At 37.0% G+C, this 12205-nt stretch overlaps 1 protein-coding gene across 2 annotated transcripts in view; it reads left to right on the top strand.

The window, feature by feature from the left end:
* Window positions 1–12205, top strand: part of LOC108434455 (NACHT, LRR and PYD domains-containing protein 12-like) — a 31779-nt gene that overhangs the window by 1213 nt on the left and 18361 nt on the right. Inside the window, exons 3-10 of one of the 2 annotated variants that reach the window (XM_017709591.2) lie at window positions 1416–1532; window positions 2027–2143; window positions 4712–4828; window positions 5323–5439; window positions 7172–7288; window positions 7785–7901; window positions 8493–8578; window positions 9346–11119. In XM_017709591.2, the coding sequence (XP_017565080.2) occupies window positions 1416–1532; window positions 2027–2143; window positions 4712–4828; window positions 5323–5439; window positions 7172–7288; window positions 7785–7901; window positions 8493–8578; window positions 9346–11119 (2562 nt within the window). The remainder of the gene's footprint in view (window positions 1–1415; window positions 1533–2026; window positions 2144–4711; window positions 4829–5322; window positions 5440–7171; window positions 7289–7784; window positions 7902–8492; window positions 8579–9345; window positions 11120–12205) is intronic. The other variant, XM_037534560.1, reaches the window with a different exon arrangement.

Genomic DNA, 12205 nt, shown 5'->3' with positions numbered 1-12205 from the left:
TATTTTATTATTTTGTTAGTAAAGTTGTTATGCTTCTTGTCATTGTTGCCAATCAAGGACTAAGATTTTAACATTTTAGCCTAAAAGCAGCACCTATTGGGACAGAGACACCTCCTGACCACCCGCAGGCTTCCACACAGTTGAATGTAATGAAGAATGTGCTTAAAATTGTGTGCTCATTTAAATAAATCAGAACTTTGAGAAATTAATTTCTCTAAGATTATACAACCCCAATTCCAAAAAAGTTGGGACACCTTGTAAATAAATTCTAAATAAATGTAAATAAAAACAGAATACAATGTTTTGCAAATCTTATAGACCCATATTTTATTCACAATAGAACATAGAACACATATTAGATGTTGAAAGTGAGACATTTGACCATTTCATGAAAACATTAATTGATTTACAACTTGATGACAGCAACACAACTCAGTCGGGGCAACAAAAGGTTGGAAAAGTAAGTGATACTAATAAAAACAAAAACAAAAGAGCAATTGGCCAACTAACTTATAAGACAGAGTATGAAAAGAGCATGTTAGAGAGGCAGAGCTTCTCAGAAGCAAAGATGGGCAGAGGTTCACCAATCTGTGAAAATTTGTGTCTAAAAATTGTGGAACAGTTTCAGAAAAATGTTCCTCAATGTAAAATTATAAAAACTCTGGATATCCCACAATACTGGAATTTATTGGATGGGCTCAGGAACACTTCCAGTATGAAGCCCTGGATGGGACGGAGGTTAAAAAAAAAAAAGTAATAATAATAATAATAATGCTTCATGGGTATTTTTTTGTTTATTTGTGGTCATGATTTTCTGATTCGTTCTCTCGTTTTCTTTTAATCGTTGACATGTTCCATTTTAATGGAACGCACATTGTTTCTTTTTTTGATTTGTGTGATACAATGTATACAGATGTTTACAGACTGTTGTTAAAAGAAGATATGCGTCCGCCTCCTCGCTCCCTGTAACAGTTTAAAAGAAAACGAGGGAACGATTTAAGAGATCTTGTGTACGAACTACAAAACGTTCGCTTGATTTATTGTTATATAATTTTTTTTTTTATCTCTATCCCCTCCGGGTCTCCGTACTTCCAGAAATCATTGTCTGTGAAAACAATTTGCAGTACAATCCACAAATGAAAGTTAAAGCTACACAATGGTGGACATGGCCCTGTCCCAACTTTTTTGAGATGCATTGCTGCCTTCAAGTTCTTATTGAGTTAATGTTTTTCATAAAATGTTAAAATGTCTCACTTTCAACATCTGATGTGTGTTCTGTGTTCCACTGTAAATAAAATATGGGTCTATGATATTTGCAGTCATTGCATTTTGGTTTTATTTACATTTATTTACATTTATGTCCCAACTGTTTTGGAATTGGGGTTGTTTAATGTTCTTAAATGCTTGTGTTTTAGTCTGATTCAGGCAAAGATATCAAACTTACCTGAATCCAGCTGCGTGTCCAGGCACAAAGAACGCTCTATGAGCCATCCACTGAATCAGAAAGATGGGGACGATTCTGCTGAGCTCAGGTATTTGTAAATTGTAAACTGCTAACACATGACCTAAATACCAGAGGCCAGTCTTACCTAGCACTTATGTTTTGATGTAAAGTTCATGTATGAAGCCCACGTTAGCATGCCTGTGAAAAAAGGTGATGGGGTTAGGTGTGAATAAAGTGTATGCAACTGTTTTTCAGCAGGTTTGCTGCAAACACCAGTGTATCTTTTTTCTGAAAGCATTATTTAAGGTGATGCTATGATCTTGTACGTAAAAACAAGACATATAAGAAATGTCATATTTTCAAAGCACTAAATGGAAAGATTTGGAGCATTTTAGCCTATAACCCTGTTGCAGCATTTGTTAGGATACAGACACTGCCTGTCCACCTCCAGGCTGCCACACAGTTAAATATGTATGAAGAATGTGCTCAAAATGTAATACTCATTTGAAGTAGTCAGAGCAGTGGTGACAGTTTATTGCTCTAATATTGTGAAATGTTATTAAATACAGTGTTTGTGTTTAGTCTGATTCAGGAAAAGAGATCAGACTCCCCTGAACCCAGCTGTGTGTCCATGCGGACTGAACGGTCAATGAGCCCTCCACTGAATTACAAAGAGGTTGACCACTCTGCTGAATTCAGGTAATGATTTAAGAATTATAAATTACTAACACATGACAAAACAAACAAGACTTTAATACCAAGGGCTAGTCTCACGAAGCAGAGAGGACTACTTAACCTGCTAACTTTAAATTTAGTTTGATACAATGCACACCTAAATTGCAGTGGGTTAAAGTCAGGATTATGGATTGTGAACAGATCTTAGACCTGTCAGGACCAAACCTCTGGTAGAGGAAGACCCTCTCTGGTGCTCATTTTCAGGGCACTTTTTTGAGGACGGCTGCAGGTCATCAGCTATAAATTCATTTTGTAATATATTTAAAATCAACACAAGATTACCCATATAGTTAGTTTTCACAATAATGTTAATAATATTCCTTTAAACTGACGAATGATGAAAACATACTACACAAATATGGAGAATGTAAAGCACTTAAAATGCCAAAAATGTCTTACACAGTGGCAATGGTGACAATCTTGGTTTTATCATATTTGCTAGCGAGCAACTAAACAACATGTGTGCACATCAGAACAGGCAGTGCTACATCAAGAGGACTGAGGAAAATGTGGGACCGGTGATGGACGAACCTTTTATTTTATTTTGTTAGTAAAGTTGTTATGCTTCTTGTCATCTTTGCCTATCAAGGACTAAGATTTTAACATTTTAGCCTAAAATCCCGTTGCAGCACCTATTAGGACAGAGACACATTCTGACCACCCGCAGGCTGCCACACAGTTGAATGTAATGAAGAATCATATGCTCATTTAAATAAATCAGAACTTTGAGAAATTAATTACTGTAAGATTATACAACCCCAACTCTAAAAAAGTTGGGACACCTTGTAAAATGTAAATAAATGTAAATAAAAACAGAATACAATGTTTTGCTAATCTTATAGACGCATATTTTATTCACAATAGAACATAGAACACATATTAGATGTTGAAAGTGAGACATTTGACCATTTCATGAAAAACATTAATTGATTTACAACTTGATGACAGCAACACAACTCAAAAAAGTTGGGATCAGGGGCAACAAAAGGTTGGAAAAGTAAGTAATACTAATAAAAACAAAAATAGAAGAGCAATTGCCTACTAACTTATAAGACAGTATAAAAAGAGCATGTTAGAGAGGCAGAGCTTCTCAGAAGCAAAGATGGGCAGAGGTTCACCAATCTGTGAAAATTTGTGTCTAAAAATTGTGGAACAGTTTTAGAAAAATGTTCCTCAATGTAAAATTACAAAAACTCTGGATATCCCACCATCTACCGTACATAATCTCATCAAAAGATTCAGAGAATCTGGAGAAATTGCTGTATGCAAGGGACAAGGCTGACAGTCAATATTGGTTGCTCACGATCTTTGGGCACTGCATTGAAAACTGGCATGATTGTGTACTGGAAATTATTGCATGGACTCAGGAACACTTCCAGTATGGAGCCCCGGACAGGACAGAGGTAAAAAAAAAAAAAAAAAAAATACTTTATGGGTACGTTTTTGTTTATTCGCGGTCACAATTTTCTAATTTGTTCTCTCGTTTTCTTTTAATCGTCATGTTCCATTTTAATGGAATGCATGTTGATTATTTTTTGATTTGTGCACAAAATCAATGTAGTAGATGCAGGTCATGTTATTTCTCTTGTGCAGGGGTAACTAACAACTCCTAACGGGTTTTGATGAGTTAGATGGCTAAGGTAACGGACAGAGATGCTCATCAGGTCTGATTTTGATTTGGGGCATTATGAGAAAACTTTTGTTTTGATCTTCCATGTGCATTTGTTTTTGGTTTTCTAGTCCTGACCCATCGTTTCATGACTCCGCCCCTGATTGTCTCCACCTGCTTGGCACCTGTCCCTCGTTTTCCCTGTGTATTTAAGCCCTGTGTTTGCCCCTTGTGTTCATTGGTCTTTGTTGGTTGTTCTGGTTACTGTGTGTTGTTTGACTCTCTGGCTGTGTTGGTGGTGTTATATGCTGTGTTGGATGTTCTGTTGAATTCTGGTTTGTCTGTTATGTCTGTCCCCCGATCTGTCTGGATTGGCACTATGACCCTTGATTTGTCCATAATAAATCTTGCTTATCTCCGCATATGCGTCCGCCTCCTCGCTCCCCGTTACAGTTTAAAAGAAAACGAGGGAACGATTTAAGAGATCGTGTCCATGAATTAAAAAAACGTGTGTACGAACTACAAAACGTTCGCTTGATTTATTGTTATATAATTTATTTTATTTTTTTTACCTCTATCCCCTCCGGGTCTCCGTACTTCCAGAAATCATTGTCTGTGAAAACAGTTTGCTGTACAATCCACAAATGAAAGTTAAAGCTACACGATGGTGGACATGGCCCTGTCCCAACTTTTTTGAGATGCATTGCTTCCTTCAAGTTCTTATTGAGTTAATGTTTTTCATAAAATGTTAAAATGTCTCACTTTCAACATCTGATGTGTGTTCTGTGTTCCACTGTAAATAAAATATGGGTCTATGATATTTGCAGTCATTGCATTTTGGTTTTATTTACATTTATTTACATTTATGTCCCAACTGTTTTGGAATTGGGGTTGTTTAATGTTCTTAAATGCTTGTGTTTTAGTCTGATTCAGGCAAAGATATCAAACTTACCTGAATCCAGCTGCGTGTCCAGGCACAAAGAACGCTCTATGAGCCATCCACTGAATCAGAAAGATGGGGACGATTCTGCTGAGCTCAGGTATTTGTAAATTGTAAACTGCTAACACATGACCTAAATACCAGAGGCCAGTCTTACCTAGCACTTATGTTTTGATGTAAAGTTCATGTATGAAGCCCACGTTAGCATGCCTGTGAAAAAAGGTGATGGGGTTAGGTGTGAATAAAGTGTATGCAACTGTTTTTCAGCAGGTTTGCTGCAAACACCAGTGTATCTTTTTTCTGAAAGCATTATTTAAGGTGATGCTATGATCTTGTACGTAAAAACAAGACATATAAGAAATGTCATATTTTCAAAGCACTAAATGGAAAGATTTGGAGCATTTTAGCCTATAACCCTGTTGCAGCATTTGTTAGGATACAGACACTGCCTGTCCACCTCCAGGCTGCCACACAGTTAAATATGTATGAAGAATGTGCTCAAAATGTAATACTTATTTGAAGTAGTCAGAGCAGTGGTGACAGTTTATTGCTCTAATATTGTGAAATGTTATTAAATACAGTGTTTGTGTTTAGTCTGATTCAGGAAAAGAGATCAGACTCCCCCCAACCCAGCTGTGTGTCCATGCGGACTGAACGGTCAATGAGCCCTCCACTGAATTACAAAGAGGGTGTTTGTTCTGCTGAATTCAGGTAATGATTTAAGAATTATAAATTACTAACACATGACAAAACAAACAAGACTTTAATACCAAGGGCTAGTTTCACGAAGCAGAGAGGACTACTTAACCTGCTAACTTTAAATTTAGTTTGATACAATGCACACCTAAATTGCAGTGGGTTAAAGTCAGGATCATGGATTGTGAACAGATCTTAGACCTGTCAGGACCAAACCTCTGGTAGAGGAAGACCCTCTCTGGTGATCATTTTCAGGGCACTTTTTTGAGAACGGCTGCACGTCATCAGCTATAAATTCATTTTGTAATATATTTAAAATCAAGACAAGATTACCCATATAGTTAGTTTTCACAATAATGTTAATAATATTCCTTTAAACTGACGAATGATGAAAACATACTACACAAATATGGAGAATGTAAAGCACTTAAAATGCCAAAAATGTCTCACACAGTGGCAATGGTGACAATCTTGGTTTTATCATATTTGCTAGCGAGCAACTAAACAACATGTGTGCACATCAGAACAGGCAGTGCTACATCAAGAGGACTGAGGAAAATGTGGGATCCGTGATGGACCAGCCTTTTATTTTATTATTTTGTTAGTAAAGTTGTTATGCTTCTTGTCATCTTTGCCTATCAAGAACTAAGATTTTAACATTTTAGCCTAAAATCCCGTTGCAGCACCTATTAGGACAGAGACACATCCTGACCACCCGCAGGCTGCCACACAGTTGAATGTAATGAAGAGTCATATGCTCGTTTAAATAAATCAGAATTTTGAGAAATTAATTACTCTAGGATTATACAACCCCAACTCTAAAAAAGTTGGGACACCTTGTAAAATGTAAATAAATGTAAATAAAAACAGAATACAATGTTTTGCTAATCTTATAGACGCATATTTTATTCACAATAGAACAAAGAACACATGTGCATTTGTTTTTGGTTTTCTAGTCCTGACCCATCGTTTCATGACTCCGCCCCTGATTGTCTCCACCTGTTTGGCACCTGTCCCTTGTTTTCCCTTTGTATTTAAGCCTTGTGTTTGCCCCTTGTGTAAGTTGGTCCTTTTTGTTTGTTCTGGTTACTGTGTGTTGTTTTACTCTCTGGCTGTGTTGGTGGTGTTATATGCTGTGTTGGATGTTCTGTTGAATTCTGGTTTGTCTGTTATGTCTGTCCCCCGATCTGTCTGGGTTGGCTCTATGACCCTGGACCGTTTGGACTATGACCCTTGATTTGTCCATAATAAGTCTTGCTTATCTCCGCATATGCGTCCGCCTCCTCGCTCCCCGTTACAGTTTAAAAGAAAACGAGGGAACGATTTAAGAGATCGTGTCCATGAATTAAAAAAACGTGTGTACGAACTACAAAACGTTCGCTTGATTTATTGTTATATAATTATTTTTTTTTACCTCTATCCCCTCCGGGTCTCTGTACTTCCAGAAATCATTGTCTGTGAAAACAATTTGCAGTACAATCCACAAATGAAAGTTAAAGCTACACGATGGTGGACATGGCCCTGTCCCAACTTTTTTGAGATGCCTTCAAGTTCTTATTCAGTTCATGTTTTTCATGAAATGTTAAAATGTCTCACTTTCAACATCTGATGTGTGTTCTGTGTTCCACAATGAATAAAATATGGGCCTATGATATTTGTAATCATTGCATTTTGTTTTTATTTACATTTGCATCCCAATTGTTTTGGAATTGGGGTTGTTTAATGTTCTTAAATGCTTGTGTTTTAGTCTGATTCAGGCAAAGATATCAAACTTACTTCAGTCCAGCTGTGTGTCCAGGCAAAAAGAACGCTCTATGAGCCATCCACTGAATCAGAAAGATGGGGACGATTCTGCTGAGCTCAGGTATTTGTAAATTGTAAACTGCTAACACATGACCTAAATACCAGAGGCCAGTCTTACCTAGCACTTATGTTTTGATGTAAAGTTCATGTATGAAGCCCATGTTAGCATGCCTGTGTAAAAAGGTGATGGGGTTAGGTGTGAATAAAGTGTATGCAACTGTTTTTCAGCAGGTTTGCTGCAAACACCAGTGTATCTTTTTTTCTGAAAGCATAATTTAGGTGATGCTATGATCTCATATATATAAAAACAAGACATATAAGAAATGTCATATTTTCAAAGCACTAAATGGAAAGATTTGGAGCATTTTAGCCTATAACCCTGTTGCAGCATTTGTTAGGATACAGACACTGCCTGTCCACCTCCAGGCTGCCACACAGTTAAATATGTATGAAGAATGTGCTCAAAATGTAATACTCATTTGAAGTAGTCAGAGCAGTGGTGACAGTTTATTGCTCTAATATTGTGAAATGTTATTAAATACAGTGTTTGTGTTTAGTCTGATTCAGGAAAAGAGATCAGACTCCCCCCAACCCAGCTGTGTGTCCATGCGGACTGAACGGTCAATGAGCCCTCCACTGAATTACAAAGAGGGTGTCTGTTCTGCTGAATTCAGGTAATGATTTAAGAATTATAAATTACTAACACATGACAAAACAAACAAGACTTTAATACCAAGGGCTAGTCTCACGAAGCAGAGAGGACTACTTAACCTGCTAACTTTAAATTTAGTTTGATACAATGCACACCTAAATTGCAGTGGGTTAAAGTCAGGATCATGGATTGTGAACAGATCTTAGACCTGTCAGGACCAAACCTCTGGTAGAGGAAGACCCTCTCTGGTGATCATTTTCAGGGCACTTTTTTGAGAACGGCTGCAGGTCATCAGCTATAAATTCATTTTGTAATATATTTAAAATCAAGACAAGATTACCCATATAGTTAGTTTTCACAATAATGTTAATAATATTCCTTTAAACTGACGAATGATGAAAACATACTACACAAATATGGAGAATGTAAAGCACTTAAAATGCCAAAAATGTCTGACACGGTGACATTTCTGTAAATGTCAAGCCTGTGGATAACAATGGTTACCTTTATTGGGCATTGTCTAAGTTAGCGGCCACTACTAGATAAACTAACAAGATAATAAAATTCCTAGAAAAATTATTTTCTGTATTCATTTGTGCTTGTGTGTTTCTAGTGTAAAGCAGAGCAGGACGCAAAAGATTGCACTGCATGTCCAGAGGAAGATGAAGCAGACAGACCTCTCTAACACATTTCAGACCCGTAAGTGCCCTGGGAATTATATCAATTGAACTTAAAAAAACATGTCTATCAGTTTTTTTTACTTTTCACATTCTGTTAATGCATTTTTTTGGGCAGGAGGGACCTGTTGCTAGATCTGCATTCTAACACATTAAAGATGTTATGAGGATAAAGCAAGTTGGATAAATTGTCATCATAAAGTATTTTTTTTTATATAATCCAGCAATTTTATTTCCATTGTGTAAATGCAGGGTTTACATGAACCAGAACATGAAAATTATGTGATTTCCATTTTCATTACTGATGCATAGTGAGAGAAACAGTAGCTGCAGGTTTCAGTCCTCCATGGTTTTACATCTCTCACTTTCATATCACTAGATTATGTCTTATTCCATGGAGAACTAAAGCTTTCTGCTTTACTGTTGCTTTTGTTCATTTGCAGACCATTGATTTATCCATACGATTTTTCAGACTTCAGTGACAACAAATTTACTGCAATGCAAAACCTGGAACTATGAACGTGTCATTTTAACTTGTAATTGAACCAGACAGCTACACTCATGCAAGCAGTTGGGCTTCAGGCTGGAACCATAGATGGTTTAAAGGGACAAACTAAGAAGATTCAGTCACAGCATAAAAAATTTTAGTGTTGTTAATAATTTTTGCGTGTTAACACAACTACTTATGGATGTGTCTAGACAAAATCATTCAGCAATGCACTTTTTTTTAATTTGTGTTTACTAATCACAGAGCAGACTATTTCATATTATCCTTCTCGTTTTTCTTAGAGCATCATACTGTTTATCATCAAAAACTCAAATCTAAACTGATAGAGGATTGCAAAAGAATTAATGAAGGAATCTCACAGCACGGAACATCAACTTTTGTGAATGAGATCTACACAGACCTCTACATCACAGAAGGATGGATTGGAGAGGTCAATAATGAACATGAGGTGAGACAGATTGAGACAATGTCTAGACGACTTGCGTCGCAGGAGACACCCATCAAATGCAATGACCTTTTTAAAGATAAACCCATAAGAACTGCACTGACAGTAGGAGTTGCTGGAATTGGAAAAACAGTCTCTGTGCAGAAGTTCATTCTAGACTGGACTGAAGGAAAAGCAAATCAGGATGTCCTCTTCATATTTCCACTTCCTTTTAGAGAGATGAATTTAATGAAGGAGAAAAGGTTCTGTCTTATGGAGCTTCTTCATCACTTTTTCCCAGAAATAAATGAATTACATTCAGTTGACTGTAATTCTTACAAAGCCCTGTTCATTTTTGATGGCCTGGATGAGTGTCGCCTGCCTCTAGATTTTCAGAACAATGAGAGCTTGTGGGATGTAACAGATTCCGCTTCAGTGGATGTACTGCTAACAAACCTCATCAAGGGGAATCTGCTTCCCTCTGCACTCCTCTGGATAACGTCTAGACCAGCTGCAGCCAGTCAGATCCCACCTGGGTGTGTTGACCAAGTAACAGAAATACGGGGATTCAGTGACCCTCAGAAAGAGGAATACTTTAGGAAGAAAATCAGTGACCAAAACCTGGCCAATAAAATCATCACACACATAAAGTCCTCAAGAAGCATTTACATTATGTGCCACTTACCAGTCTTTTGTTGGCTTGCTGCTGTTGTTGTAGAGAGAGTGTTACATGCAGCAGAACATGGAGAGGTCCCCAAGACACTGACTCAGATGTTCACACACTTCCTGATCTTTCAGACCAAATGCAAGGACCAAAAGTGTCATGGAAACCGTGACATTGATCCACACCAGACTAGAAGGTGTATTCTGGCACTGGGAAAACTGGCTTTCCAACAGCTGGAAAAAGGCAATCTGATCTTTTATGAGGAAGACCTGAGAGAGTGTGGCATTGATCTCACAGGTGTGCCAATGTACTCAGGAATGTTCACCCAAATCTTCAGGGAGGAATTTGGGCTGCATTTGGGGAAGGTGTTCAGCTTTGTGCACCTTAGTGTTCAGGAGTTTCTGGCTGCTTTATTTGCCTTTTTATCCTTCACAAGCAGAGATGTAACAAAGCAACACTTAACCACTGATCTTTCTGATATTTTCACAAAGTCAGAAATGTCAGACTTCCTGAAATATGCGGTGGACAAGGCCTTACAGAGTGAGAATGGACACCTTGACCTTTTCCTCCGTTTCCTTCTGGGCCTCTCATTGGAGCCCAATCAGGCTCTCTTAAAAGACTTACTGAAACACACAGGAAGCAGCACCCACAGTAAAGAGGAAATAATCAAGTATATAAAGGAGAAGATCAGAGAGAATCCCTCAGCAGAGAAATCCATCAGTTTATTTCATTGTCTGAATGAACTGAATGATCATTCGCTTGTGCAGGAAGTCCAAACATACCTTAACACAGAAGGTTACTTTCGTCTCAGTGGAGCCAGGCTCTCTATGGCTCAGTGGTCAGCTCTGGTGTTTGTGTTGCTGAACTCAGAAGATGAGCTGGATGAGTTTAATCTTCGTAAATATGACACATCAGAGGAAGCTCTTGTCAGGCTGCTGCCAGTGGTCAAAGCATCCAGAAATGTTGTGTGAGTATCTTTAATCATAAATGTCCTACTGCGTTGTTTCTTAAAGTGATGGTGTGCTAGTTTTCCAACAGGGGAATATTACTGCAGGTCATGTTCTAGTATAAATATATCTGTCTGGTGGTCTACTTTCTGTATATTTTTCGGTTTGAATTGCCTATAACCCCTGTAATGTAAAGTGACTCTTGCTAAATAATGACAGGGGATGGGAAACAAAACCTTCAGTATGCTCTGTGTGAATAAATGGCAGGTTACCAACATAGCATAATAAAGGCTAACAAAGGTTAATAAAGTGAACATCAACCAGTTGCACATATAATTATGTAGCCATATTTAATGCAAGAATATTGAAATTTACTTTATATGTAGTCTTTGTTCCTCTGATCACCACAACAATAATAATAAGGATAGCATTTTTCACGGTGCAGTAAGGAACTAGTGTTTAAAGGTAAATATATAGTACTTGAGCAGAATTTAATGAGAATTTAAATATGTAGTCTAATATAGTTTATATAATTTGCCAATTTAATATGTAAGTATAGAGTAATATGTTACATGGCAAGTACTACCAAACAGCTTCAGGAAATGCCTATCTGATAAGGAAGATTAGACCATAAGTACAGATGACAAAGGTGTCAAAATTGCAGTATATCTACCAGTGAGTACTCAGTTTTTTCAGTACACTAATTCATTTCATATTAATTGATACATTTACTCATAAACTCTGGTGTAAAATAAAATGCACATCTGTATGTACTATTTAAATAGCATAGTTTCTTGAAAAACTTCTTTAAAAACCATACATAAGGTTATTATTCAAATATATATATACTTTGTATATATATAAAAACAATGGTAAAAAATAAGTGGTTTGTGTATCGTGAAATAGGAATGAATGGAGCAAAAAACATTTAGGATACCAAATACTTGCTACATATTGCAAGTGGTACATATTTACCTATTAAATTCTTAGTAAGGCAGCTGTACATACCTGGAAGGTGTTTATTTAAATTATTATTTGTGTGCAGAATATGTACCAGAAAAGTACATATTTACCTATTAAATAATAGCTTCTTACCAAACCATAAA

This window comes from Pygocentrus nattereri, chromosome 25 (genome assembly GCF_015220715.1).
Source record: "Pygocentrus nattereri isolate fPygNat1 chromosome 25, fPygNat1.pri, whole genome shotgun sequence".
NCBI classification, from domain to species: domain Eukaryota; kingdom Metazoa; phylum Chordata; class Actinopteri; order Characiformes; family Serrasalmidae; genus Pygocentrus; species Pygocentrus nattereri.
Note: the sequence above shows the minus strand (reverse complement) of the source record. Positions and strands in the feature narration are given on the sequence as shown.